The sequence below is a fragment of the Bos taurus genome, chromosome Y (genome assembly GCF_002263795.3).
Source record: "Bos taurus isolate L1 Dominette 01449 registration number 42190680 breed Hereford chromosome Y, ARS-UCD2.0, whole genome shotgun sequence".
In the NCBI taxonomy this organism is placed as follows: Eukaryota; Metazoa; Chordata; class Mammalia; order Artiodactyla; family Bovidae; genus Bos; species Bos taurus.
In genome coordinates, this window is record NC_082638.1 from 2,910,670 (window position 1) to 2,936,872 (window position 26,203).

Below are 26,203 nucleotides of genomic sequence, written 5' to 3' on the forward strand. Positions count from 1 at the left end.
TCAGGATCCATGCATTTACTTTTTTATTACCACGATCATCATTTCTTCTACTAAGGGATTCTGGCCCACAGTGGTAGACATAATGGTCATCTGAGTTAAATTCACCCATTCCAGTGCATTTTACTTCATTGATTCCTCAAATGTCAATGTTCACTCTTGCCATCTCGTTTGACCACTTCCAATTGGACTTGATTCATGGACCTAACATTCCAGGTTCCTACGCAATATTGCTCTTTACAGCATCAAACCTTACTTCCATCACCAGTCACATCCACAACTGGGTGTTGGTTTTGCTTTGGCTCCATCTCTTCATTCTTTCTGGAGTTATTTCTCCACTAATCTCCAGTAGCATAAATATGATCTCCAGTAGCATAAATTGGGCACCTACCAACCTGGGGAGTTCAGCTTTCAGTGTCATATCTTTTTGCCTTTTCATACTGTTCATGGGGTTCTCAAGGCAGGAATACTGAAGTGGTTTGCCAAATGGCAACTCATTCCACTACTCTTGCCTGGAGAATCCCATGGAGGGAGGAGCCTGGTAGGCTACAGTCCATGGGGTCGCAAAGAGTCAGACACAACTGAGCAACTTCACTTTCACTTTTCTCCAGTAGACCACATTTTGTCAGAACTCTCCACCATGATCCGTCCGTCTTGGATGGCCCTACACACCGTGGCTCATAGTTACATTGAGTTAGACAAGGCTGTGGTCCATGCGACTAGATTGGTTAGTTTTCTGTGATGATGGTTTTCAGTTTGTCTGCCCTCTGATGGAGAAGGGTAAGCTTCCTGATGGGAGAGACTGACTGAGGGGGATCCTGGGTCTTGTTCTGATGGGGGGGGGGCATGCTCAGTGAACCTTTTATCCAGTTTCTGTTGATGGGTGGAGCTGTGTTCCCTCCATGCTATTTACCTGGGGCCAAACTGTGGTGGAGATAATGAAGAAAATGGTGACCTCCCTCAAAAGATCCCACGTATGCACTGCTACAGTCCATGCCCCCAACCCTGCAGCAGGCCAACACTGACCCACACCGTTGCCAGAGACTCCCAGACACCCACAGGCATGTCTCCTATGGAGTCAATGTTCATTTCTCTTGAGTCCCGGTGCACAAGGTTCTGTTGTGTCCTCTGAGTCTATTTCCTAGTCCTATGTAAGTTTTGTCTTCTCTATTGTGGGGTTAATGGCGACCTCCTCCAAGAGGATTAATGCCACACCCATACCCAGAGTCCCTGACCCTGTGGCTGACCACTGCCGAACCCACGGGCCAAACTATGGTGGCTTCCCTGGTGGCTCAGATGGTAAATAATCGGCCTGCAATGCTGGAGACCGAGGTTCGATCCCTGGGTCGGGAAGATCCCCTGGAGAAGGAAACGGCAACCCACACCAGTACGCCTGCCTGGAAAATTCCATGGACTGAGGAGCCTGGTGGGCTATAGTCCATGGGGTCCCAAACAGTCAGATATGACTGACTGGCTTCACTTCACTTCACTCAAACTATGGTGGAGGTAATGAAGGTAATGGTAAACTCCCTTAAAAGATCCCAGGCATGCACTGCTACAGTCTATGCTCCCAACCCTGCAGCAGGCCAACACTGACTCATGCCTTCCCCAGAGACTCCCAGACACCCACAGGCAAGTCTCCTGTGGGGTCACTGTTCATTTCTCCTTGGTCCTGGTGAACAAGATTCTATTGTATCCTCTGAGTCTATTTCCCAGTCTTTGTAAGTTCTGGCTTCTCTATAGTGGGGTTAATGGCGACCTCCTCCAAGAGGATTTATGCCACAGCCACACCCAGAGCCCCTGTCCCTGCGGTGGACCACAGCTGACATGTACCTCCACAGGAGATGCTCAAATACAGTTCTGTCTAAGTCTCGGTGGGATGTCTGGGTCCTGGTGAGCACAAGGTTTGTTTGGGCCCTCTGAGAGTCTCTGGCAGGAACAGGGTTTGATTCTAAGTGCGAACTTGCCCGACCTGCTGTCTTGCCATCTTAGAAGAAATTGAGTAGCCATCATCGTCAACAAGAGAGTTGTAAATGAAGTACTTGGATGCAGTTCAAAAACAACAAAATGATTTCTGTTCGTTTCCAAGGCAAACCATTCAAATTCATGGTAATCCAAGTCTATGCACCAACCTGTAATGCTGAAGAGGCTGAAGTTGAACAGTTCAAAGAAGACCTAAAAGACCTTCAAGAATTAACATCCCCAAAAGATCTCCTTTTCATTATGGGGGACTGGAATGCAAAAGTAGGAAGTCAAGAAACACCTGGAGTAACAGGCAAATTTGGCCTTGGAATATGGAATGAATCAGGGCAAAGGCTAATAGAGTTCTGCCAAGAGAATGTACTGGTCATAGCAAACACCCTCTTCCAACAACACAACAGAAGACTCGACACATGGACATCACCAGATGGTCAACAACAATATCAGATTGACTATATTCTTTGCAACCAAAGATGGAGAAGTTCTATACAGTCAGCAAAAATAAGACTGGGAGAGGACTCTGGCTCAGATCATGAACTCCTTATTGCCAAATTCAGACTTAAAATGAAGAAAGTAGGGAAAACCACTAGACCATTCAGGTATGAGATAAATCAAATCCCTTATGATTATACAGGGGAAGTGAGAAATACATTTAAGGGACTAGATGAGACAGACAGAGTGCCTGATGAACAATGGACGAGGTCTGTGACATTGTACAGGAGACAGGAGGCAAGACCATTCTCAAGAAAAAGAAATGCAAAAAAGCAAAATGGCTGTCTGAGGAAGCCTTACAAATAGCTGTGAAAAGAAGAGAAGCCTAAAGCAAAGGAGAAGAGGAAAGATATACCCATTTGAATGCAGAGTTCCAAAGAATAGCAAGAAGAGATAAGAAAGCCTTCCTCAATGATCAATGTAAAGAAATGGAGGAAAACAGTAGAATGGGAAAGACTAGAGATCTCTTCAAGAAAATTAGAGATACTAAGGGAACATTTCATGCAAACATGGGCTCAATAAAGGCAGAAATGATATGGACCCAACACAAGCAGAAGATTTTAAGATGACTTGCCAAGAATACACAGAAGAACTGTACAAAAAAGATCTTCAGTTCAGTTCAGTTCAGTTGCTTAGTTGTGTCCAACTCTTTGCAACCCCATGAATTGCAGCCCACCAAGCCTCCCTGTCCATCACCAACTCCCGGAGTTCACCCAGACTCACGTCCATCCAGTCAGTGATGCCATCCAGCCATCTCATCCTCTGTCGTCCCCTTTTCCTCCTGCCCCCAATCCTTCCCAGCATCAGAGTCTCTTCCAATGAGTCAACTCTTCACATGAGGTGGCCAAAGTACTGGAGTTTCAGCTTTAGCATCATTCCTTCCAAAGAAATCCCAGGGCTGGTCTCCTTCAGAATGGACTGGTTGGATCTCCTTGCAGTCCAAGGGACTCTCAAGAGTCTTCTCCACCACCACAGTTCAAAAGCATCAATTCTTTGGCGCTCAGCCTTCTTCACAGTCCAACTCTCACATCCATACATGACCACTGGAAAAACCATAGCCTTGACTAGACGAACCTTTGTTGGCAAAGTAATGTCTCTCCTTTTGAATATGCTATCTAGGTTGGTCATAACTTTCCTTCCAAGGAGTAAGCGTCTTTTAATTTCATGGCTTCAGTTACCATCTGCAGTGATTTTGGAGTCCAAAAAAATAAAGTCTGACACTGTTTCCCCATCTATTTCCCATGTAGTCCCAGATAATCACGATGGTGTGATCACTCACCTAGAGCCAGACAACTGGGAATGTGAAGTCAAGTAGGATTTAGGAAACATCACTATGAATAAAACCAGTGGAGGTGATGGAATTCCAGTTGAGCTATTTCAAATCCTAAAAGAAGATGCTCAACATTCATAAAACTAAGATCATGGCATCTGGTCCCATCACTTCATGGAAAATAGATGGGGATACAGTGGTAACAGTGGCTGACTTTATTTTTCTGGGCTCCAAAATCACTGCAGATGGTAACTGCAGCCATGAAATTAAAAGACGCTTACTCCTTGGAAGGAAAGTTATGACCAACCTATATAGCATACTAAAAAGCAGAGACATTACTTTGCCAAAAAACGTCGGTCTAGTCGAGGCTATGGTTTTTCCAGTGGTCATGTATGGATGTGAGTTGGACTGTGAAGAAGGCTGAGCACCAAAGAATTGATGCTTTTGAACTATGGTGTTGGAGAAGACTCTTGAGAGGCCCTTGGACTGCAAGGTGATCCAACCAGTCCATCCTAAAGAAGATCAGTCCTGGGTGTTCATTGGAAGGACTGATGCTAAAGGTGAAACTCCAATACTTTGGACACCTCCTGCAAAGAGTTGACTCATTGGAAAAGACCCTGATGCTGGGAGGGATTGGGGGGCAGGAGGAGAAGAGGACGACAGAGGATGAGATGGCTGGATGCCATCATCGACTCAATGGACATGATTGTGAGTAAACTCCGGGAGTTGGTGATGGACAGGGAGGCCTGGCATGCTGCAATTCATGGAGTCTCAAAGAGTCGGACACAAATGAGCAACTGAACTGAACTGAACTTACACAGCATATTAAAAAGCAGAGACATTACTTCGCCAACTGTCTGTCTAGTCAAGGCTATGGTTTTTCCAGTAGTTATGTATGTATGTGAAAGTTGGACTAAAAATAAACCTGAGTGCTGAAGAACTGATGGTTTTGAACTGTGGTGTTGGAAAAGACTCTTGAGAGTCCCTTGGACTGCAAGGAAATCCAACCAGTCCATCCTAAAGGAAATCAGTCCTAAATGTTCATTTGAGGAACTGATGCTGAAGCTGAAACTCCAATACTTTGGCCACCTGATGCGATAAGCTGACTCATCTCAAAAGACCCTGATGCTGGGAAAGATTAAGGGCAGGAGAAGAAGGGGACAACAGAGGATGAGATGGTTGGAAAGTATCACCGACTCAATGGACATGGGTTTCAATAAACTCCCAGAGTTGGTGATGGACAGGGAGGCCTGGCATGCTGCAGTCCATGGGGTCGCAGAGAGTCGGACATGACTGAGCGACTGAAGTGAACTGATGATCATCATAGTGCTGGTGTCATCCTGGGAGCAAACTGCCCAAGACAGTGTCATTTAGAGAGTGGCTGCCCATAGGTTCTTTAATCTAGTTTGCCTAATGCATCAACAGGCAGGAGGATGGTTGAAAGAAGCTGGATCTCAGGGTCAGGGGCTGCATGTAAGGCAGAAATCTCAGACACTGCACTGACTGTAGCTTATAACCTAAAGGAAAAATTAAATTGGAGAGACAAATTTGGGAGGGATCCCTGAGTGGGGTACAAGATGAAAACTGGCTCCTGTTGAAAATGTTTCATTAAAATTAGATAAAATATATAAGGAAACCATGGTGATGATGGTTTAGTCACTAAGTCATGTCCAACACTTGTGACCCCAGGGACGGTAGCCCGCTAGACTCCTGTTTCCATGAGACTCTCCAGGTAAGAACACTGAATTTGGCTGCTATTTCCTTCTCCAGGGGATCTTCCCAACACAAGGATGGAATCTGCACTCATGTCTTGCATTGGCAGGTGGGTTCTTTACGACTAGCACCACCTGGGAAGCTCAAAGAAGCATAGGAAGTATATGCAATAATTCAGTTCAGTCGCTCAGTCATATCCGACTCTTTGCAGCACCATGGATTGCAACTAGCCAGGCTTCCCAGTCTTCATCATCTCCTGGAGTTTGCTCAAACTCATGTCCATTGAGTTGGCGATGCCATCGTCTGTCATCCCCTTCTCTCCCACCTTCAATCTTTCCCAGCATTAGGGTCTCTTCCAATGAATCAGTTCTTCACATCAGGTGGCCAAATTATTAGAGTTTCACCCTCAACATCAGTTCTTCCAATGTATATTCAGGACTAATTTCCCTTAGGTTTGACTGGTTGGATCCCCTTGCAGGCCAAGGGACTCTCAAGAGTCTTCTCCAGCACCACAGTTCAAAAGCATCAATTCTTCAGTGCTCAGCCATCTCTATGGTCCAACTCTCACATCTATACATGACTACTGGAAAAACCATAGCTCTTAGTAGACAGACCTTTGTTGGCAAAGTAATGTCTGTGCTTTTCAATATGCTGTCTAGCTTGGTCATAGCTTTTTCTTCCAAAGAGCAAGCGTCTTTTAATTTCATGGCTGCAGTCACCATCTGCAGTGATTTTGGAGCCCAAGAAAATAAAGTCTCTCACTGTTTCCATTGTTTCCCCTCTATTTGCCATGATGTGTTGGGACCAGATGCTGTGATCTTAGTTTTTTGAAGGTTGAGTTTTAAGACAGGTTTTTTACTCTTCTCTTTCACCTTCATCAAGAGGCTCTTTAGTTTCTCTCATTTTCTGCCATATGTGTGGTGTCTTCTCCATATCTGAGGTTATTGATATTTCTCCCGGCAATCTGGATTCCAGTTTGTGGTTCATCCAGCCCAGGTTTTCACATAATGTACACTGCATGTAAGATAAATCAGCAGGGTGACAATATACAGCCTTGACGTACTCCTTTCCCAACTTGCAATCAGTCTGTTGTTCTACGTCTGGTTCTAACTGTTGCTTCTTGACCTGCATACAGATTTCTCCAGAGGCAGGACAGGTGGTCTGGTATTCCCATCTCTTGAAGAATTTTCCACATTTTGTTGTGATCCACATAGTCAAAGTCTTTGGCATAGTCAATAAAGCAGAAGTAGATGGACTTACTACCTGTAGCTCAAACAGTAAAGAACCTTCCTGCAATGCAGGAGACCAGAGATCAATCCCTGGGTTGGGAAGTTCTTCTGGCAAAGGGAATGGCAATCCACTCCAGTATTCTTGGCTGGAGAATTCCATGGACAGAGAAGCCTGGTGGGCTACAGTCTGTGGGGTCACAAAGAGTCAGACACGACTGAGCAACTAACCCACATACACAGATGCTTTTCTGGATCCCACTTGCCGTCTGGATGATCAAATGTTGGCAATTTGATTTCTTGTTCCTCTGCCTTTTCTAAATTCAGCTTGAACATCTATGTATGTATATACACACAGACGTACCTGTGTATATCCATACACAAATCAGTGGAATACTTGGCAACCATTAATATGTGAAGTTTAGAGCAATGTGGATGGACATTAGGGTATTATGCTAAGTGAATTAAGTCAGATGGAGAAAGACAAGTACTGTATGATATCATGGCAAACGACTGTGACAGTTCATGACTCTGTGAATGATAATTACGTTTTTTATAAACCTACAGAAAAATAAGATGAAGAAAAAATAAAAGAATGGATAGCCAAAGTGTTGCATTCCACTTACATGTGCAAAATAAAAAATGAAACAAACTCCAGAACATAACAAAAAAAGATACAGAGAAGAAACCAGTCGTGACCAGTGGGGTGAAGGAAAGTGGTAGGTTCAGACAGGAGGAGTGGAATAAGAGGTAGAAACTACCATGTTAAAATAAATAATGTATAAATATATACTGTACAACATGGGCAATAAAAAAGCCTATGTACTTGTAACTTCAAAAGGAGCAATAAAATTATGAATACCTATATGGTATAAAGTGAAAGTGAAGTCGCTCAGTCGTGTCTGACTCTTTGTGACCCCGTGGACTGTAGCCCACCAGGCTCCTCTGTCTATGGGATTCTCCAGGCAAGGATACTGGAGTGGGTTGCCATTTCCTTCTCCACTATATGGTATACCTGTAACAAAAAATACTGTACATCAACTATATTTCAATTTCAATATAAAAAAATGCAGACCCTTCTGAGGAAGGCCCTGATAACTGATTCCTTGTAGAGACAACTCATATTTATCTTCTTAAACCGGACAGTGTCATCTGTACTTTTAGAAATTAAGCTTAAATAGACCTCTTCAATGTGAAAGAAATAACACAGAGGTTGAGGATATGTGTCCTGGACTCTTGGATGATGGACAAGAATATAAACACTGTCCTGGAAATACCTCAAGTGTTCTGTGATTTCTGATTTACTCTTAAGACTTAATGTCCAGATCCACTTCAACTTCTCTAAAAATAAATATCTGTATAAGAACCACAGAAAACCACAAAAAAAGCTCAGCTGCCATCCAGGATATGGGAAGATGACGTCTATGTAGCCACATCGGATGATTAACCATTGTTTGATGATCGTGTATTCTGCCAAGAGACGTATCCTTTAAAAAGTGCAACCAATTCACAACCTCTCCAACAGCTGGGATAGGCTCAGCTTCCTAATAGGACTACGAGAATCCCAAGATGAAGGCCGTGTTCCTGACTCTCCTCTTTGGACTGGTTTGCACTGCCCAGGAAACTCCAGCTGAGATAGACCCCTCAAAGGTATGCAGAATGAGGTCATCTCCTAGAAGGTCTTGCTTGTTTGAGTGTGTGTGAGTGTGTGTGTGTGTGTGTGTGTGTGTGGTTGTTTTTGTGTAGATGTAAGAGATAAACTCATTTATATGTATGAACAGATTGTATACATACCGGGGTCCATGTAACTACCTGATAAAAATACAACCATTTGTCTATCCGGTCTTTTTATTTTTTCTTCATCTTATTAGTCTATAGGCTAAAAAAAAAAAAAAAAAACGAATTTAATATGCTATCATTCAGAGAGTCATGGCCAATCATGACATGTTTTATTTAAAAAAAAAAACCCTGAATTCTATGCTTTCTGCTCGAATAGGAATCATGAATTCATGACATGGTATTCAACAAGATAGGGGGTAGAACTCTGCTTAATGAGGTTGAATTTACTTCTCTTCTGTGTGAAACGCAGAAGCAAAGGTGGTGCTGTGTACTGGTAAGTAAGCAAAAGAGATATTGACTGATGCTTAAGGAGACCTTCCTTCTTAGATTCCAGGAGAGTGGCGCATCATTTACGCAGCTGCAGATAACAAGGATAAGATTGTGGAAGGAGGCCCACTGAGGAATTACTATCGTCGGATTGAATGTATCAATGACTGTGAATCCCTCTCCATTACATTTTATCTCAAGTAAGCACAATCCTCCTTAATGGAAAGCAAGGAGACTGCTGACTCTGGAGATGGGGTCCGGGCTCCAACATGCAGTGAAGGGTGTGGGTAATGGCTGTGAAGTTGAGGGTGCGAACTCTATTCAAGGGTGTCCTCAAGCACTGGGAAATAGATGGTGAGAAGGAATGTCTTGTCTGTTGGTTTTTCAGGGACCAGGGCACATGCCTGTTGCTCACAGAAGTGGCAAAGAGACAAGAAGGATATGTGTACGTCCTAGAATGTGAGTATTCCAGCTTTTCCGATGGGCTGTCTTCCCAAAACCATGCAACGTGTTCAGCTGGATAACCTCGGTTCCATCAAAGACAACCAGATGTCTGGATGGGTGGACTGCTTCCTCTACTCATTACCAATGCAATCTTGGAAAAGCCATTTAAGTTTTCAGGAATTAATTCTGTCCCACAACACCAGCATGAGGTTCAAGGGTGGAATGTGGCCATTGATGGTCTCTGAGAAAAAGCCACAGAACGGTGACTATACATGTTCCCTGGGAGTGGTGAAGCACATAAGATTATATATATATATATATACACACACACACACACACACACACACACACATACACACACACATATACATACACATATATACATATATATATTACTATCTTAAGATTACAAAGACTCTTTCAAAGTTGTTTCTATCTTTTATTTCATCTACATGATCAAATTTGCTTAAAATGAAGAAATTTCTTAAATATTAAATTTCTTTATTAGTAAGTACAATAAGTAGGACATGATTAATTTAAGGCCCCAAAATGAGAACAGCTAAAACAAGAGCTCTGCAGTGTAGGAGACCCAGGTTTTATCCCTGGGTTGGGAAGTACCCTGGAGATGGAAATGACTACCCACTCTAGTATTCTTGCCTGGAGAATCCCACGGACAGGGGAGTCTGATGGGTGACAGGCCGAGGTTCACGGACGTCAGACATGACTGGCTGATTTTCACTTCGCTTTGAAACAAGAGCGAAAATTTCAACGAATTTTTACATACCTTGAAGGTGAGTTTAGCATAGACTTCTATCCCTACAGTTTGAAATAACAAGAAATATTTCTCAAATGTAATATCAATGCATAAGTTGAAAGCAACACTCACAGATTTCTATCTCTGTAGCTGAAAATAACAAGAAATGATCCTCAAATATTAATATCAACACTGTGACATTACATTAAGTGATCCAATGTTTCATTTTCATTGAGAACATATACAAGAGAGCACTCTAATCTTGGTCTGATGCAACTATTTTAATTTCGAATGTGGACATGCAGCCACAGGATCTAATCTGCAATCGTTAAAGAGTATATATGTCCAACATGAGGCAGTTACTTGTATCTTGTACCTCTTTTGTTAGCTCTTAGGCTAGGAAATAACTCTGGATTATGTAGTAACTTTCATTTTACTAAGGTTCATCTAATTTTTTAGACTTGCTTTCTAACCATGATTGTACTTGCAAATTGGGTCACAAAATTTCTGAAAGTATAACAGTCAGCTCTTGTGAGCGGGTACGAGATGGCTAAGGTTCAAAATATACTATAGTTGCAACAAGCAACTTTGCCATCATCCATAGAGTGCTAGAAGACTGAAAGTCTCGATGATCTTCAGGAGAGGGGGGGTGTGGAAAGAGATCTCCTACTTCACTCGCTCTCTTAAAGATTCTAACAATACACCACTAGAAATGTCATTGAGACAGAGTTTACCATCAGAGGGAAAACAGACAATAGAGAGCGTGAGAAGAATAAAACATGTTCAACTGAAAAGGAAAGAAGTTCATCATACTGAGGCTTGATTTTTTTTTTTCTGTCACAGTTTACGGTACCAATACTTTGGAAGTGATTCATGTGTCAGAAAACATGCTGGTAACTTATGTTGAAAATTATGATGGGGAGAGGATCACAAAAATGACTGAAGGCCTTGGTAAGTACTGTAGCTTATGTAGATGAGCTCCTATGATCAGTACTTTTACACTAAGGAGAGAGGTACAGACACCTTATGATAGGGCTTCACTGGTGGCTCAGATGGTAAAGAACCCACACCCAGTGTGGGAGACCTGGGTTTGATCCCTGGGTAGGGAAGATCCCATGAAGGAGGGCATAACAACCCACTCCAGTATTCTTGCCTAGAAAATCCCCATGGACAGAGGAGCCTGGTGGGCTACAGTCCATGTGTTAACACACAGCTCACAGGCTATGATGCAGAGCAGTATCTATTGTCCTTTGGGAGGAACTACAGGTCCTTGTCTTTACTTTATGACTACATTATTATTACTTGGTCTCTTTTGACTGTTTTCCTTTGCTTTTCCACATTCTCATTTCTCTGATTAAACTTATTCTTTGACTTAAATATTTCACAGTCAAAAGGCAGGCCAAAGACAGGGTGGGCAAGGAACACAGGGTCCCGTTCCATCTCACTAGGATTAGTGTGGTTTTGAAACTTCCCCATTATTCCCACACCCATTCATTTCATAAGGGTTCATGAAAACCCCAGGGATGCACTTCTAGAATGTAGACAAAGTGGACAGGAAGAGATGGAGTTGGAAGAAAGTCTGAGTCTCAGACCTGCCATGACCTTCTTTGATGTCCCATGAAAGATTGCATCTCACAGGGGGATGTTTAAGGTCTCAGCTGAATGACTAGTAGTTCCCTGAGTAGTTCTCTGAGCTGGAATGTGATAACGTGCTAACTATGTGGACTCTACCCCCATGGACACATCTGAAGACCTGTGTGTACACTCGGGCATCTCTGTAAATAACTGTCTGGAGAGCAGGCTTTAGGTGATGGTGGAAGGCAGCGGTGTTGGTGAGACTTCCCGATCACTACAGTTAGGAGTCAGGTGACTCTCTACCACCCATAACGGATTCTAACACACACCTCTTCTGCCCTGTCTGCTATGAAATCCAGCCAAAGGAACCAGTTTCACTCCAGAAGAACTTGAGAAGTATCAGCAGCTGAACAGTGAGAGGGGGGTTCCAAATGAAAATATAGAAAATCTCATCAAAACAGGTAAAGCCCCAGACGGTGACAGGTTTCCGAAATGAAAACACATCACTAGAACCTTCCGTTCAAACTACCTATTGGCAGAGATATCTTTAATAAGAGCTGTATTGAAATAATACAGCTTTGAAATATAGGCATGTCAATGGTCATTTTCCCTCTTATGCATTCTCTTTCACAGACAATTGTCCTCCATAAGAACAGTGCAGAGCGGTTGGGTGAGTAGAAATATGACGCATACAACACATTTTTTTTCCTCAGGAGGTTAACACTTTGGGGGAGGGGGGTTCTACTGCTTTAAGAATGGGATACATATACAATGGAATACTACTCAGCCAAGAAAAAGAATGAAAAATGCCATTTGCAGCAACATGAATGGAGTTAGAGATGCGGCTACTAAGTAAAGTTACTCAGAAAGAGAAAGGCAAATATCATATGCCATCACTTCCGTGTGGACTCTAAAATATGATTCGATTGAACCAATAAAACACAGAGACAGACTCAAACACAGACAAAATTAACGGTTACCAAAGGGGAAGCAGGCAAGCGGTAAATTCCAAGTTTGAGATGAGCAGATACACACTAAAATATATAAAATAAACAACAGAGACCAACTAGAGAGAATAGGGAAGTATACTGAGCGTCTTCCAATAACTTTTAAGAAGACGAATGAAAAAAGGGATACATTTACCTACACATATATGTAAGTGAGGGCTTCCCAGATGACTCAGAGTTCCAGAATCTGCCTGCCAATGCAGGAGACACAGGAAATGTGAATTTATCCCTGGGTCAGAAGATCCTTCAAATAGGAAATGGCACCCCATGCCAGTATACTTGACAGGAAATTCCAACTAACAGAGGGATCTGGGAAGCTACAGTCCATACTGTCACAGAAGAGTGGGAACAAGATAACGAGAAAGCAGCAGCAAATATATAAATGAGTCACTTTGCTCTATACCTGAATCTAACACAACACTGAACATCAACTACATTTCAATAAAAATTAATTTAAAAAAAAGAATGGGATGACAAAACCCTTCACCTTGCCAAGTGTCCAAGGGTTGGGCTTCCTTAGTCTTTGGATGAGAATAGCTAAATCCTGACATTGATGTAGAAGCCACAGTGAGATGCTTTAAGGACAATGGAGGTGGTGTGAAGGCCTGAGCTGTGAGTTATGATGATCGCTGGGGAATCCCTCTGTGAACGAAGGAGCTTACAGCCACAAAACATGCATGATGATAAATGAGACTACAGAAGATGTCAGTGGCACAGGTCACACAGCATATCATCTCCTGTATCTCAAAGAGCTGTGAATACCTAACTTAGTGTCTCTCGATAGCAGACCTGATACCAGACTGCTCACAGCTAGTTTCACCAGGTGGTAATTCTACAAAACCCCCAGGGGTACACACACAGAGGAACTTCTGTGAAATGGGTCTTGTAGGAAAATTTCCCCACTGCTTCCAGCAGCAACTGCTTCTATCATGCTCCAGACAATATCATATTAATGCTAATCAGCTCAACAATGTTTTACTTTTTTTTCATGTAAAAAGAAAAAAAAAAAAAAAACGAAGCAAGAATAGAGGAGCATGAAAGCACGAATGTGCCCCAATCATCCATATGAAGATGGTAGACCTTTTCCTCGAAATCATCATTTCTTCTCTCCCAGGAAATCATGACCCTGAACCCATGGCTTTCCAACTATGAATGTCCTTGGCTCTTGCTAATGTTACTGGATTCCTAAACTGATCAATAAATTGATTAAAGCACATATGTGTAGTAAACAACGGTTCTGTATTTGCAAATACTCAAAACTTGTAAATTCAACCATGCAGAAAGTTGAGTGTACAACGAAGGAGGAAATAACTCTGTTTACCATGCATGGTGTGAATCCTGCCAGTGTTTCTGTGAGATGAGAGAATAAACCACTGAAGGTAGTTTTATATGGTGAAATGAGGTTCCAATCAGTTGTCACATGAGAAATGGGATTGGTTTTCAGATACCTTATTCTGACCTGTCCTAAGTGGAACCTGAAAGCAACTCAATGATGGTGTCAAGCAGTGTTCATCTGCTGTGGGGTTGCAGGAGGCGGTCAGGATGTTGCAGAATGAAGTCTTACATGGCTTCCAGGGGGCACGGTAGTAAAAAATACACCTAGCAATGTAGGAGATGCAAGAGATGCAGATTCAATCCCTGGGTCAAGAAGATGCCCTGAAGAAGGTAATGGAAACCCACTCCAGTATTCTTGCCTTGAGAATCTATGAACAGAGGAGTCTGGCAGGCTACAGTCCATGGAGTCGCTAGAGTCAGCCACGATTTATGAACTGAGCACACACACATACAACCAAAGTGAACAGTGTTTACTAAAGAAAGGGCAGTGATGGTATTTACAAAGCACAGGGTCTGTGATGTCCGACTACAGTGGGGGCTACTCTCCATCTCAAACCCCAAAAGCAGACACTTTGATGCTGATGCAATGCAGGTGCAGAGTTACCTACAGCTCTGCACAGAAGTTGCTCATCAGATATTTTTCAAAGTAATAGTCATTGATTGGTGCCAACTGATGGGCAAAAGAAGCATCATGGGTGTCCTGTAGGTCATGCCAGTGGACCAGACAACACACCAGGAAAAATGCGTAAGGGAGGTGAAAAATATGACACCATCCTAGACCACTCTGGAGACCTCTGGTTGATTCATGAGGATGTGGAAGGCTGGGTGCACCTGAGCGGCTGTGAAGTGACAGGCAAGACAGAATAGGGCACTGGGCCCGGACCCTGCCAGGGCTCACTGTAAGCTGCGTGCACTCTGAATGCATATTACAAGCACAGCCTGATGTCCAAGATCAAGATACTGGTGTCCGTCGACTTGAGTTGTTGACGGAAAATGCAACAATGGCGGGTTGACAAATAAGCTGTACTCCCTTCGTGGATCACTGCCTTGCATGCTGAAGGGGCTGGCATAACTCAGGGAAGCTATGGGCCATTTCGTGTAGGGCCACCCAAGACAGAGGGGTCATAGTGAAGAGTTCTGACAGAAGGTGATCCACTGGAGGTGGGGCGTGGCTAAGCACTCCAGTATTCTCGCTGTGGGAACCCCATGAACTGTATAAAATGGCAAACACATATGACCCTGAAAGATGAGCCCCCCAGGTTGGAAGGTGTCAATATTGCTACCAGAGCAGTGCAGAGGGCAGCTACTAATAGCCCCCGGGAAGAATGAAGCTACTGCTCACTCAGGTCTCACCCAAGAAAGCCACCTACAACAAGAATTAAAACGAAGAAAGAACAAACGGAGCAGAGGGACTTCCCCAGGGGTCCAGTGGTTTAGAATCCACCTGGCAATGCAGGGAACACACACTGAATCTATATCCTGGAATATCCCACGTGTGTATGATGGCAAAGGCGTGCACTACACAAACTCCGCTCATTCAGAGTCTGAACAAGAGAACCATCACAACAACAAGCCCTCAGCCCATCACTAGGGAGAGGCAGAACACAGCAAGTAAGACCCAGTGTGTGTTGTAAAATTAAAAAAAAAAAAAAAAACCTTTAGCAGAAGTTATAAGAAGTATGACCACTGAGTTACCCACCTTAATACTTTTTTTTCTTAATTTAAATTTATTTATTTTAATTAGAGGCTAATTACAATATTGTATTGGTTTTGCCATACATCAACATGAATCCGCCACAGGTGTACACGTGTTCCCAATCCTGAACCCCCCTCCCTCCTCCCTCCCCATACCATCCCTCTGGGTCATCCCAGTGCACCAGCCCCAAGCATCCTGTATCTTGCATCGAACCTGGACTGGCGATTCATTTCTTATATGATATTATACATATTTCAATGCCATTCTCCTAAATCATCCCCCCTCTCCCTCTCCCACAGATGCGAGACACCAAAATACTTTTAAAAATTCTCAGGGAAACAGTTGCCGTTTGAATAATGAAAACATTAGGAACCAGGTAGGAAATATGAACCATTAAAAAAATTTTATCTGAAAAATTATTTTCAAGGATCTCCATCCAGTTGACAATATATCAAATCCTGGGGAAGAGGGATCCTCTATCACAAGTGAATTAACTTTAATCAGTGTGGATATACCAACTCTTAAAAGTTGGCAGGAAGATCAGGAACAGGAAGGTAGAGTCAAAGAAAAACCACCACTGTGATTTACATAAGATACAAGTTGACTAATACATCTGTTACTCATTTTACCCCGTATTTGTGTTTGCATGTGTGCGATAAAAACACTTAAAAGTTCTGCTCTAAGCCACTGACAGATATACGTGCAATGCTATTTGTCATAGTCAACATCCTGTTCATTACAAACTTCTTTAAATCACAGGAGCTCCTTGGCTAATTATAAATAAACAGGAAAAAATATACCAAAAACAAATATAACCAGCAGTAGAACTTAAGTCAATTAAACCCTTATGTTTGAGTATCTACTTATGTTGAGAATTCTGCAGCCACCATTTATTCAAGGATTATTTCCTTTGGCTCCAAAACGTAGCAAAACTGTCTTGCTCTTTCAGACACGCTCTGTGAAAATCACCAGAAACACGCACCACTCTAATGATCCGTGAATGAATGAAAATTCTGTTTTCACAAGATGTGAACCGTGAATGCTTTGCTTTTGACACAAACTTGTTGAAGGCCACTCATGTGACCATCATGTTCTAACTGTCTTTAACACTGCCCCCAAAACAGAACCAAATCTGCTCCTGGAGAAGGGACAGGAATACAGAGACAAATAGATTTTGGATACAGTTACAAAGGAAATTCAGAAGAGAATAATAACCTTATAAGGAAAACTGTTGGAGAAATTGGGAACTCGTGTGACCAAAAAAATAAATAACTTCAACTCTTTCATTGCTGCACGTTTTACAACTAACGCAGAGAGACTCACAGACGTGTATTTAAGACCCAAAACAAGAAAGACTCCAGAGGCAAAACACAGGTGGACACGGTGACCAAAGATTAGGCGATTACTGATTAAAATATACACCAAGCAGGATCTCACACTGGGAACAGAATGTTCATAACCAAGCCTCAATCAAAATATTTACATCTTTGAGGGACAACCTTAAGGAAATAAAAGTAAAGCCAGCAAGGGAGGGGGGGGAAATGTTCGCACATCTCCATCTAAAAGAGACTCCAGAATATGTTAAAAACCTACAAACTTCATAAAAAACAAATAATTCATACAGTAATAAACAAACAGCTTGCAGACACACCTAACAAAGGAAACAGACAAATGGCCATCACCCCAGTTTATTCATTGAGGAAATGGAAAATACTCCTGAAACTGCATAGACTAACGCACTCATGACAATCTCTGACATAAAAACAGCTGACCATACCGAGTCCTGCCAAGGATGGAGCAACGGAAATTCTCATCTCCTGTTGGCAGGGATCGAAAATCAGAGGCACGGAGATCCAGCAGTCCAGACATGGAGATCCCCTAAGTCTCTACCCAGGAGATAAGATGGCTCACTTCCTTACTAAATCATGTCTATGAACACGTATCCATCAACACTGGAATGGATAAAAGTGGGATATATCCTGATGGTACTATGTAGGGGCAATGGGGAAGGAGTCTACAAAAATATTGCTAAGTTGCTTCAGTCGTGTCTGACTCTGTACGACCCCACAGATGGCAGCCCACCAGGCTCCCCCGTCCCTGGGATTCTCTAGGCAAGAAGACTGGAGTGGGTTGCCATTTCCTTCTCCAATGCATGAAACTGAAAAGTGAAAGTGAAGTCACTTAGTCATGCCCGACTCTTATCGACCCCATGGACTGCAGCCTACCAGGCTCCTCCGTCCATGGGATTTTCCAGGCAAGAGTACTGGAGTGGGGTGCCATTGCCTTCTCGGACAAAAATACATAGATGTTTATTCAAACGAATCTGCTGAGGGAAAGAAGTCAGTAACACACACACAAGGAGTGGAATAAGAGCTATAAAGTACAAAATAAATAATAACATACAAAGATTATTTTAAAAGTAAGGATTGGAAAGCATAGGAAATAAAATAGCCAATATTTTATAGCTCTAAAGGTAGAAATAAAATTATGAATACCTATATGCTACACCTGTAACAGAAAATATTGGACATCAACTATACTGCAATTTCAATATTAAAAAAAAATATGAACCCCTCTCATGAATTCCCTGATAACTGATTCCTGGTAGAGATACCACATATTTATCTTCTTAAACCAAAGGTGCGTCATTCATTTTAGAAAATAAGCTTAAACAGACCTCTTCAACGTGAAAGGAATAACACAGGGTTGTATAAGAAGCACAGAATGCCAAAATGCTCAGCTGCCAACCAGGATGTCCGAAGATTACATTTAGGTCACCGTCATCCTGTGATTAACCACTGTTTGATCGATAGGTATTCCGCCAAGAGACGTATCCTATAAAAAGTGGAACCAATTCACATTCTCTCCAACAACTGGGGCGCCCTCCGCTTGTCTAGAAGGAACAACACAAGACTCACAAGATGAAGATTCTGTTCCTGAGTCTTGTCCTTCTTGTGGTTTGTGCCGCCCAGGAAACTCCAGCTGAGATAGACCCCTCAAAGGTACCCCGAATGAGCTGATCTGCTAGAAGGTCTTGCTTGTTTGATTGTGTGTGTGTGTGCATGTGTGTGTGCGAGGCTGTGTGTGCATGTGACAGAGATATATTTGTGTATATGTATGACCAGATTTGGAGAAGGCAATGGCACCCCACTCCAGTACTCTCTCGAGGAAAATCCCATGGACGGAGGAGCCTGGTGGGCTGCAGTCCATGGGGTCGCTAAGAGTCGGACAGGACTGAGCGACTTCACTTTCACTTTTCACTTGCAGGCATCAGAGAAGGAAATGGCAACCCACTCCAGTATTCTTGCCTAGAGAATCCCAGGGATGGGGGAGCCTGGTGGGCTGCCATCTCTGGGGTCACACAGAGTCAGACACAACTGAAGCAACATAGCAGCAGCAGCATAACCAGATTATATACCTTCTGTGGTCGACATATCTACACAAACGTAATATTGCCGTCTGTTTATCTCTTCTTGGCTATTTTTCATTTATCTTATTCATTTGTAGGTAAAACAAACAAAACCCCTAACAAGCTAACATTCAGAAAGATATTAACTGTCACAGTCTTTACTGGCATGGTTTTAGCTATTTCAAAAAAGCTCTGAATTGTCTGCAAAAATTTCTGAATTCTATGCTTTGTGCTCCAATAGGAAAGACGATTTCATGTCGTGTTACTCACCAAGGTAGGGGGTGGAACTCCTCTTTGCTTTAATAAGATTCAATTTGCTTCTCCTATGTGGCAAGTGCAGAAGCATAGACAGTGCCGTGTATTGGTGAGTAACCAGAAAAGAGATTGACTGACGTTTACAAGGAACTTCCTTCTTAGGTTGTAGGAGAGTGGCGCACCATTTATGCAGCTGCAGATAACAAGGAGAAGATTGTGGAAGGGGGCCCACTGAGGTGTTATAATCGCCACATTGAATGTATTAACAACTGCGAACAGCTCTCCCTTTCATTTTATATCAAGTAACCACAATCCTCCTCGACTGAAAGCAAGGAGTCTGTTGACTTCGGGCATGGGGTCTGGTCTCCACGTACAGTGAGAGGTGTGAGTCACGGCTGTGAAGTTGGGTGTGCAAACTCTATTCCCAGGAGGGTGTCCTCAAGCCCTGGCGACTGAATGGTGGGAAGGAATTGTCTTGCCTGTTATGTTTTTCAGATTTGATGGCACATGCCAGTTTTTCTCAGGAGTGCTACAGAGACAGGAAGGAGGTGTTTACTTCATAGAATGTGAGTACTCCAGCTCCTCTGATGGGTGGTCTTCCCCAAACCATGGAACGTGTTCAGATGGATAGTATGTGCTTCACCCAAAACAACTAATATCTCTATGGGCGGACTATTTCCTCTACTCGTTACCAATGCAACCTTGGAAAAGCCATTTAATTTTTCAGCAATCCATTCTGTGCCACAACACCAGGATGAGGTCCAAGGTTGGAAAGTGGCCACTGATGGTCTCTGAGAAAAAGCCCCAGAACACTGACTCCTCATATTCCTCGGGCATGGAGAAGTCCAATTACCTACTTAGGCTAATAACAACTCTTTCACAATTTTTTCTTTTACTTGACCTACATGATTCAATTTCTTTTGAGTAAAGAAATTCTTTAAATATTAAAAGTTTTTCATTAGCAAGTTGAGTAAGTAGAACATGATTAATTTAAAGTCCAAAATTGGAAACAGTTAAAATAACAGCCAAAATTTCAAACTGATTTTTTTTAAATAATTTGAAAGGGACTTTAGCATAGACTTCTATCTCTATAGCTTAAAATAAGGAGAAATAATTCTCATATATGAATATCAATACATAATTTGAAAGAGGCACTAACGTAGATTTCTGTCTCCATAGTTGAAAATGACAGGAAATAATTCTCAAATATTAATATCAGTACTGTAATATTTTATTCAGTGATCAAATGTCTGTATGTTTAATTTTCATGGGGAAAAAAATGTATAACAGAGCACTCTAATCTTGGTGTTATGCATTTATTTTAATTTCAACTGTGGACACAGAGCCACAGGATCTAATCCGAAACCATTTCATATTATATATGCCCAGCATTTTGCAATAAACTAATTCGTACCTTTTTTATTTCCTCTCGTACTAGGAAATAACTCTGGATGATGTACTGACATTTATTTTAATATCATTCATTTAAATTTTTGAATTCCTTTCTAACCATGATTGTAGTTGCAAACTGGGTTACAAAATTCTTGAAAATTTAACAGTCAGCTCTTGTGAGCTCCTATGAGATGGCTGAGGTTTAACACCTATTAGAGTTGCAATAAACAACTTGTTATCATTCACAGACTGCGCAGTCTAGAAGACTGGAAGTCTTCATTTTCAGGAGAAGGGGCTGTGGAGAAAGCTTTCCTAGTTCACTAACTGTCTTAACTCATTCTAACAACGCGTCACTAGAAATCTCAGTGAGATACAGTTCACCATCCAAGGGAAGACTGACAATATCATGTGAAGAATAAGTCAGGCTCAAATGAAAAGAAAAGAAGTTAATCATGTTGAGGTTTGATGTTTTGTTTTGTTTTTTTTTCCTCTGCCACAGTCGAGGGGAAAATTTATTTGCAAATCATTCATGTAACAGACAACATACTGGTATTTTATTATGAAAATGACGATGGAGAAAAGATCACAAAAGTAACTGAAGGTTCCGGTACGTACTATAGCTTACCCAACGCAAAGTAGATGTTTTCATACGATCAGTATTTTTACAGAAAGGAGACAGGTACACACGTAACTTATATTAGGGCTTGACTGGTGGCTCAGATGGGAAAGAAATCACCTGCAGTGTGGGAGACCTGGGTTTGATCCCTGGGTTGGGAAGATCCCCTGGAGGAGTGAATAGAAATGCACTCCGGTATTCTTGCCTGGAGAATCCCACGGACAGGGGAGCCTGGTGGTCTATACTCCACGGGGTCACAAAGAGTCGGACAGGACTGAGAAACTAAGCACAGCACCTTATATGAAGCACCGTGGAACAGATCTGTGTTCACACGGAGAATTCAGACTTCATGTGACATGAGTCGGGGATATAGAAATTCTGTCTGCTGGAAAAATGAGGAAATGTTATCCACTGGGGATTCTATGTGATGGCTCTTTTAAAAATGAGATACACTTATCCCAGAGATCCAAGGAAATATTTCAGGATGCTCCACGAGTTCCTTGCCAGGTATCACACAAATACAGTCTCTGGGTCCTGACACCCAAGTGAACCAAGGTTTAAATCTGAGTTTAGAAAACTCACAGGTCCCGGGGCCGTGACTGCATTCATCTCCATGACAAATGCTTTCTCCTTTGTCACAATCATAAAAGTATTGCCTAGAGTTCTGCAAATACCACTGGGTCACACTGCCGACTGTACAGGCAGTGTGGTCTGGAATGTCAATCATCCTGCCGTCCGGCCAATCCCTTGGGTTCCCTGCCACATCTCTTTATCCCCTCTGATATTATATCCTCATTGGGGATGGGTGGGTGTCGTGTCTGGTCTTTGAGGATGAGAAAGCGTGAGTTTTCTTCCTCAGTAGCATGTGTGATGTCGTTACCCAATGTGGGTTCCTACTGCCCACCCTTCAAAAGGCAACTAAGAGGCCAGCTTCTTAGAAAGAAAAGTCTGCTTTCGTTCAGATGCAGACAACTGGTGGGAGAGTGGACTTCTGTCCAAAGGCTGACTGCCCCACCCCACAACTGCCAAACAGGGGGACAAGAGCTTTTATAGACAGCAGGAGGGGGCTCCTTGCAAAAACAGAAGTCAGCTCCAACAGTCATTTTTAAATCGGTCATCAGTGGTCTGACTAGCATCATCGTGATTGTTTTAGGCACAGTTAATCAACAGTTCCAGGGTCTCTGTATTCCCATCTCCTTGAAATCAATTCTCAGAATCATTGCAGCTCATGTCATGGCTACAGTCTGGTCATCCTGTAGTTAACTTGTCCACCGAGTGGGGTTTCAGTGTCTATAAGACAGCGTACAGGATATGACCCAGAACAGTATTTATTGCCCTTGGGGAGGAACTACAGGTCCTTGTCTATGCTTTATGACTACATTATTATTATTTCATGTCCTTTGACAGTTTCCCTTTGCTGTATGACATTTGTAATTCTCTGATAAACTTACAACTTTGACTAAAATCTTTCACAGACAAAAGGCAGGCAGGAAATATCAGGTATGGGGCATTGCACATAAGGTCCTCCACCATCTCAGTGGGGTCAGTGTGCTTTTGAAAATTCCAAATCATTCCCTGCCCATTCATTCCATTGCTGCTGCTAAGTCGCGTCAGCCGTGTCCGACTCTGTGTGACCCCACAGACGGCAGCCCAACAGGCTCCTCTGTCCCTGGGATTCTCCAGTCAAGAATACTGGAGTGGGCTGCCATTTCCCTCTCCATTTCATGAGGGTTTGTGAAAACCCCAGGGATGGAATTCTAGGATGTAGACAAAGTGGACAGGAAGCATTAGAGTCTGAGAGTTGAGTCTCAGACTTGCCATGACCTTCTCCGACGTACCTTGAAAACCTGCTTCTCCCTAGGGTATGCTTAAGCTCACAGCTGAATGATCTGTAGCTCACTGAGTAGTTGCAAGAACTGGAGCGTGGTAGCATGTTAATTATGTGGACTCTACCCCCATGGACCCATGTGAAGACCTGTGTGCACACTTGGGCACGTGGGTAGAAAAATACCTGAAGAGCAGGGCTTAGGTGATGGTGGAGGGCAGCGGTGCTGGTGAGACTTACCCATCACTACAGGGAGCAGCCAGGTGACTCTCTACAACCCATAAAAGATTCTAATGCACACCTCTTCTGCCCTATTTGCTATGAAATCCAGCCAAAGGAACCAGTTTCACTCCAGAAGAATTTCAGAAGTATCAGCAGCTGAACAATGAGAGGGGGATTCCAAATGAAAATATAGAAAACATCATCGAAACAGGTAAAGCCCTGGACGGTGACAGGTATCCGAAATGAAAACACATCACTGGGACATTCAATTCAAAATTCCCATTGGCACAGATATCCTTGTAAAAAGCTATTATGAAATAATCCTTGGAAACAAAGGCATGTCAAAGGTCATTGTCCCCCTTATTCATTCTCTTCCACAGACGACTGTCCTCCATAAGAACAGACAACATCAGTTGGGTGAGTAGAAACATACCTCATACAACACTGAGCTTTGTCTCAGTAGGTTCCCTCTTTGGGGCAGGCGGGGCCGGGTGGGGGGGTTCACTGTTTTAAGAATGGGATACATAGACGATGGAATATTACTTGGCCATGAAAAAGAACGAAATAATGCCATCTGCAGCCACATGGACGGACCTAGAGGTGATCTTACTAGGTGAAGTAAGTCAGAAAGAGAAAGGCAAATATCATTTGCCATCACTTCCATGTGGAACCTTAAAATATGATGCAAAGGAACCATTCATAAAACAGAAACACAGACAAAATTAACGGTCACCAAAAGGGAAGCAGGCAAGGGGTAAATCAGGAGTGTGAGATGAGCAGATCCACAGTAAAATATATAAAATCAATGACAAAGACATAGCAGATAACACAGAGAACTATACGCAATGTCTTGTAATAACTTTCAGAAGAAGACTCTAAAAGGTATACATTGACCTACATATATGTATAACTGAGGCTCTGGAGGTGACTCAGTGGTCAAGAATCTGCCTGCCAAGGCAGGAGACACAGGAGACATGGGTTCTATCCATGAGTTAGAAAGATCCCTTGGAAAATGGTAACCCACTCTAGAATACTTGCCTGGAAAATCCAATGGACAGAGGAGTCTGGAAAGCTATAGACCATAGGACATAAACAGCGGGACATGACTCAGCGACTAACCGACAACAAATGTACAGATAAATCACTTTGCTGTATAGCTGGAAGTAGCCCACTGTTGCAAATCTAGGACGTTTCAATAAAAACGAACTTACGAAAAGAATAGCATAACAAAAAGTCCACCTTGCCGGACAGCAAAGGCTCTGGCTTCCATAAGTGTTTGGATTTAAATGTCCAAACACAACACTGGTCTAGACTCCATGGTGAGATGCTCCGAGGACAGAGGAGGAGGCTGTGCAAAGCCCCGAGCTGTGAGATACGATGACCCCCGGTGAATCCCACTGCAAATGAAGGACCGTGCAGCCGCAACACATCTGTGATGATGAAGGAAGGTACAGAAGATGTAAGCCTCACAGGTGACACAGTATATAGTCTCCTACGTCTCAGACCTCTGAGTATGTAAGCTAGTGACTCTCAGCATTTGAGCTGATGCAGGACTGCTCACCACTAATTTCACCAGGTGGTAATCCTATGCAAGCCCACAGGGACAACACAGAAGGACTTCTGTGAAAAGGCTCTTGTAGGATAGTCCCACACGGCCACACACACAGAAGGACTTCTGTGAAAGTTGCAGGGAAATTTCTCCACTGGGTCCACCATCCACTGCTTCTCTTTTCTCTTTCATGCTATGAGCAACATCATGTTAATCCTAATCAGCTCAACAATGTGCTACTTGTTTTTCTTTTTTTCATGTTTCAAGCAGAAAACAAAGTTAAGAATATGAGCAGCGTCACAGCACCAGTGGGTCACAATCATCCGTATGAAGATAATAGACCTTTTCCTTGAAATTGCCATTTCTTCTCCTGCAGGAAGTCACGACCCATGACTTTCGTACTACGAATCTCCTGTGCTCTTGTTGATGTTACTGGATTCCTAAACTGATGAATAAACTGATTAATGCACATACGTGTCAGTGAGGGCATTTGCCATACCCCTAATGCACAAAGCATGTAAATCCAACCAGGTAGAAATCAAGGGTACAATGAAGCAGGTGATAACCCTGTTTAGGACGCATGGTGTGAATCCTGAAACTGTCTTGGTGAGAAGAGAGAATAAACCACAGAGGGTAGTTTTACAGTTCTTTCCCTGGATTGCGATGGGAACAACATGCAATAATAATATACCGTGTCCACAAGTGAGCCTATTTAACAAAACAGAAACAGACTCTCACAGACATAGAGATCAGACTTGTGGGCGCCATGAAGCAGGGAAGGGATGGCGTGGGACTTTGACATTAGCAGATGCAAACTTTAATATGCAGGATGAACAAACAATAAGGTCGTACTCCAGAGCACAGAGAACTATATCCAGTCTCCTGAAATAAAACACATTGGCAAAGAATATCAGAAAAAGAATGTCTGTATGAGTATAACTGAGTCACTAGTCTGTACAGTTCAGTTCAGTCGCTCACTCCTGTCTGACTCCTTGCGACCCCGTGGACTGCAGCACACCAGGCCTCCCTGTCCATCACCAACTCCCAGAGTTTACTCAAACTCATGTCCATTGAGTCAGTGATGCCATCCAACCATCTCATTCTCCATCGTCCCCTTCTCCTGCCTTCAATCTTCCCCAGCATCAGGGTCTTTTCCAATGAGTCCGTTCTTTGCATCACTTTTGACTTCAGCATCAGTCCTTCCAATGAACACTCAGGACTAATCTCCTTTAGAATGGACTGGTTGGATCTCCTTGCTGTCCAAGGGACTCTCAAGAGTCTTCTCCAACACCAGAGTTCAAAAGCATCAATTCTTTGGCGCTCAGCTTTCTTCATAGTCC

At 42.8% G+C, this 26,203-nt stretch overlaps 2 protein-coding genes and 1 long non-coding RNA gene across 4 annotated transcripts in view; 2 read left to right on the forward strand and 1 right to left on the reverse strand.

Moving 5' to 3' along the window:
* The window catches only part of LOC132344372 (uncharacterized), a 151,753-nt gene that overhangs the window by 59,809 nt on the left and 65,741 nt on the right, over nucleotides 1-26,203 (reverse strand). The gene's annotated exons all lie outside the window — the stretch shown is intronic.
* Nucleotides 7,960-13,779, forward strand: BDA20 (major allergen BDA20). 2 transcript variants are annotated; one of them, NM_174761.2, is made up of 7 exons: nucleotides 8,230-8,328; nucleotides 8,845-8,984; nucleotides 9,173-9,243; nucleotides 10,826-10,933; nucleotides 11,917-12,018; nucleotides 12,191-12,227; nucleotides 13,566-13,779. In NM_174761.2, exons 1-6 carry the CDS (start codon nucleotides 8,248-8,250, stop codon nucleotides 12,205-12,207), a joined length of 519 nt encoding a protein of 172 aa, NP_777186.1. In that variant the 5' UTR covers nucleotides 8,230-8,247; the 3' UTR covers nucleotides 12,208-12,227; nucleotides 13,566-13,779. The 2 variants fall into 2 exon arrangements, with proteins under 2 accessions (XP_059739953.1, NP_777186.1); XM_059883970.1 differs by lacking the exon at nucleotides 13,566-13,779 and having other exon boundaries at nucleotides 7,960-8,328; nucleotides 11,917-12,227.
* Nucleotides 18,464-25,332, forward strand: MGC151921 (odorant-binding protein-like). The gene is made up of 7 exons (NM_001075759.2): nucleotides 18,464-18,597; nucleotides 19,422-19,561; nucleotides 19,755-19,825; nucleotides 21,151-21,258; nucleotides 23,424-23,525; nucleotides 23,695-23,731; nucleotides 25,134-25,332. Exons 1-6 carry the CDS (start codon nucleotides 18,517-18,519, stop codon nucleotides 23,709-23,711), a joined length of 519 nt encoding a protein of 172 aa, NP_001069227.1. The 5' UTR covers nucleotides 18,464-18,516; the 3' UTR covers nucleotides 23,712-23,731; nucleotides 25,134-25,332.

Excerpts from the sequence above, each read along its gene's own strand:
- BDA20 (XM_059883970.1), top strand. The coding sequence starts at position 8,248 with ATGAAGGCCGTGTTCCTGACTCTCCTCTTTGGACTGGTTTGCACTGCC. Across the intron at positions 8,985-9,172 it reads TCCATTACATTTTATCTCAA|GGACCAGGGCACATGCCTGT; the intron begins GTAAGCACAATC and ends TTGGTTTTTCAG. Across the intron at positions 9,244-10,825 it reads ATATGTGTACGTCCTAGAAT|TTTACGGTACCAATACTTTG; the intron begins GTGAGTATTCCA and ends TTTCTGTCACAG.
- MGC151921 (NM_001075759.2), top strand. The coding sequence starts at position 18,517 with ATGAAGATTCTGTTCCTGAGTCTTGTCCTTCTTGTGGTTTGTGCCGCC. Across the intron at positions 19,562-19,754 it reads TCCCTTTCATTTTATATCAA|ATTTGATGGCACATGCCAGT; the intron begins GTAACCACAATC and ends TATGTTTTTCAG. Across the intron at positions 21,259-23,423 it reads AAAAGTAACTGAAGGTTCCG|CCAAAGGAACCAGTTTCACT; the intron begins GTACGTACTATA and ends TATGAAATCCAG.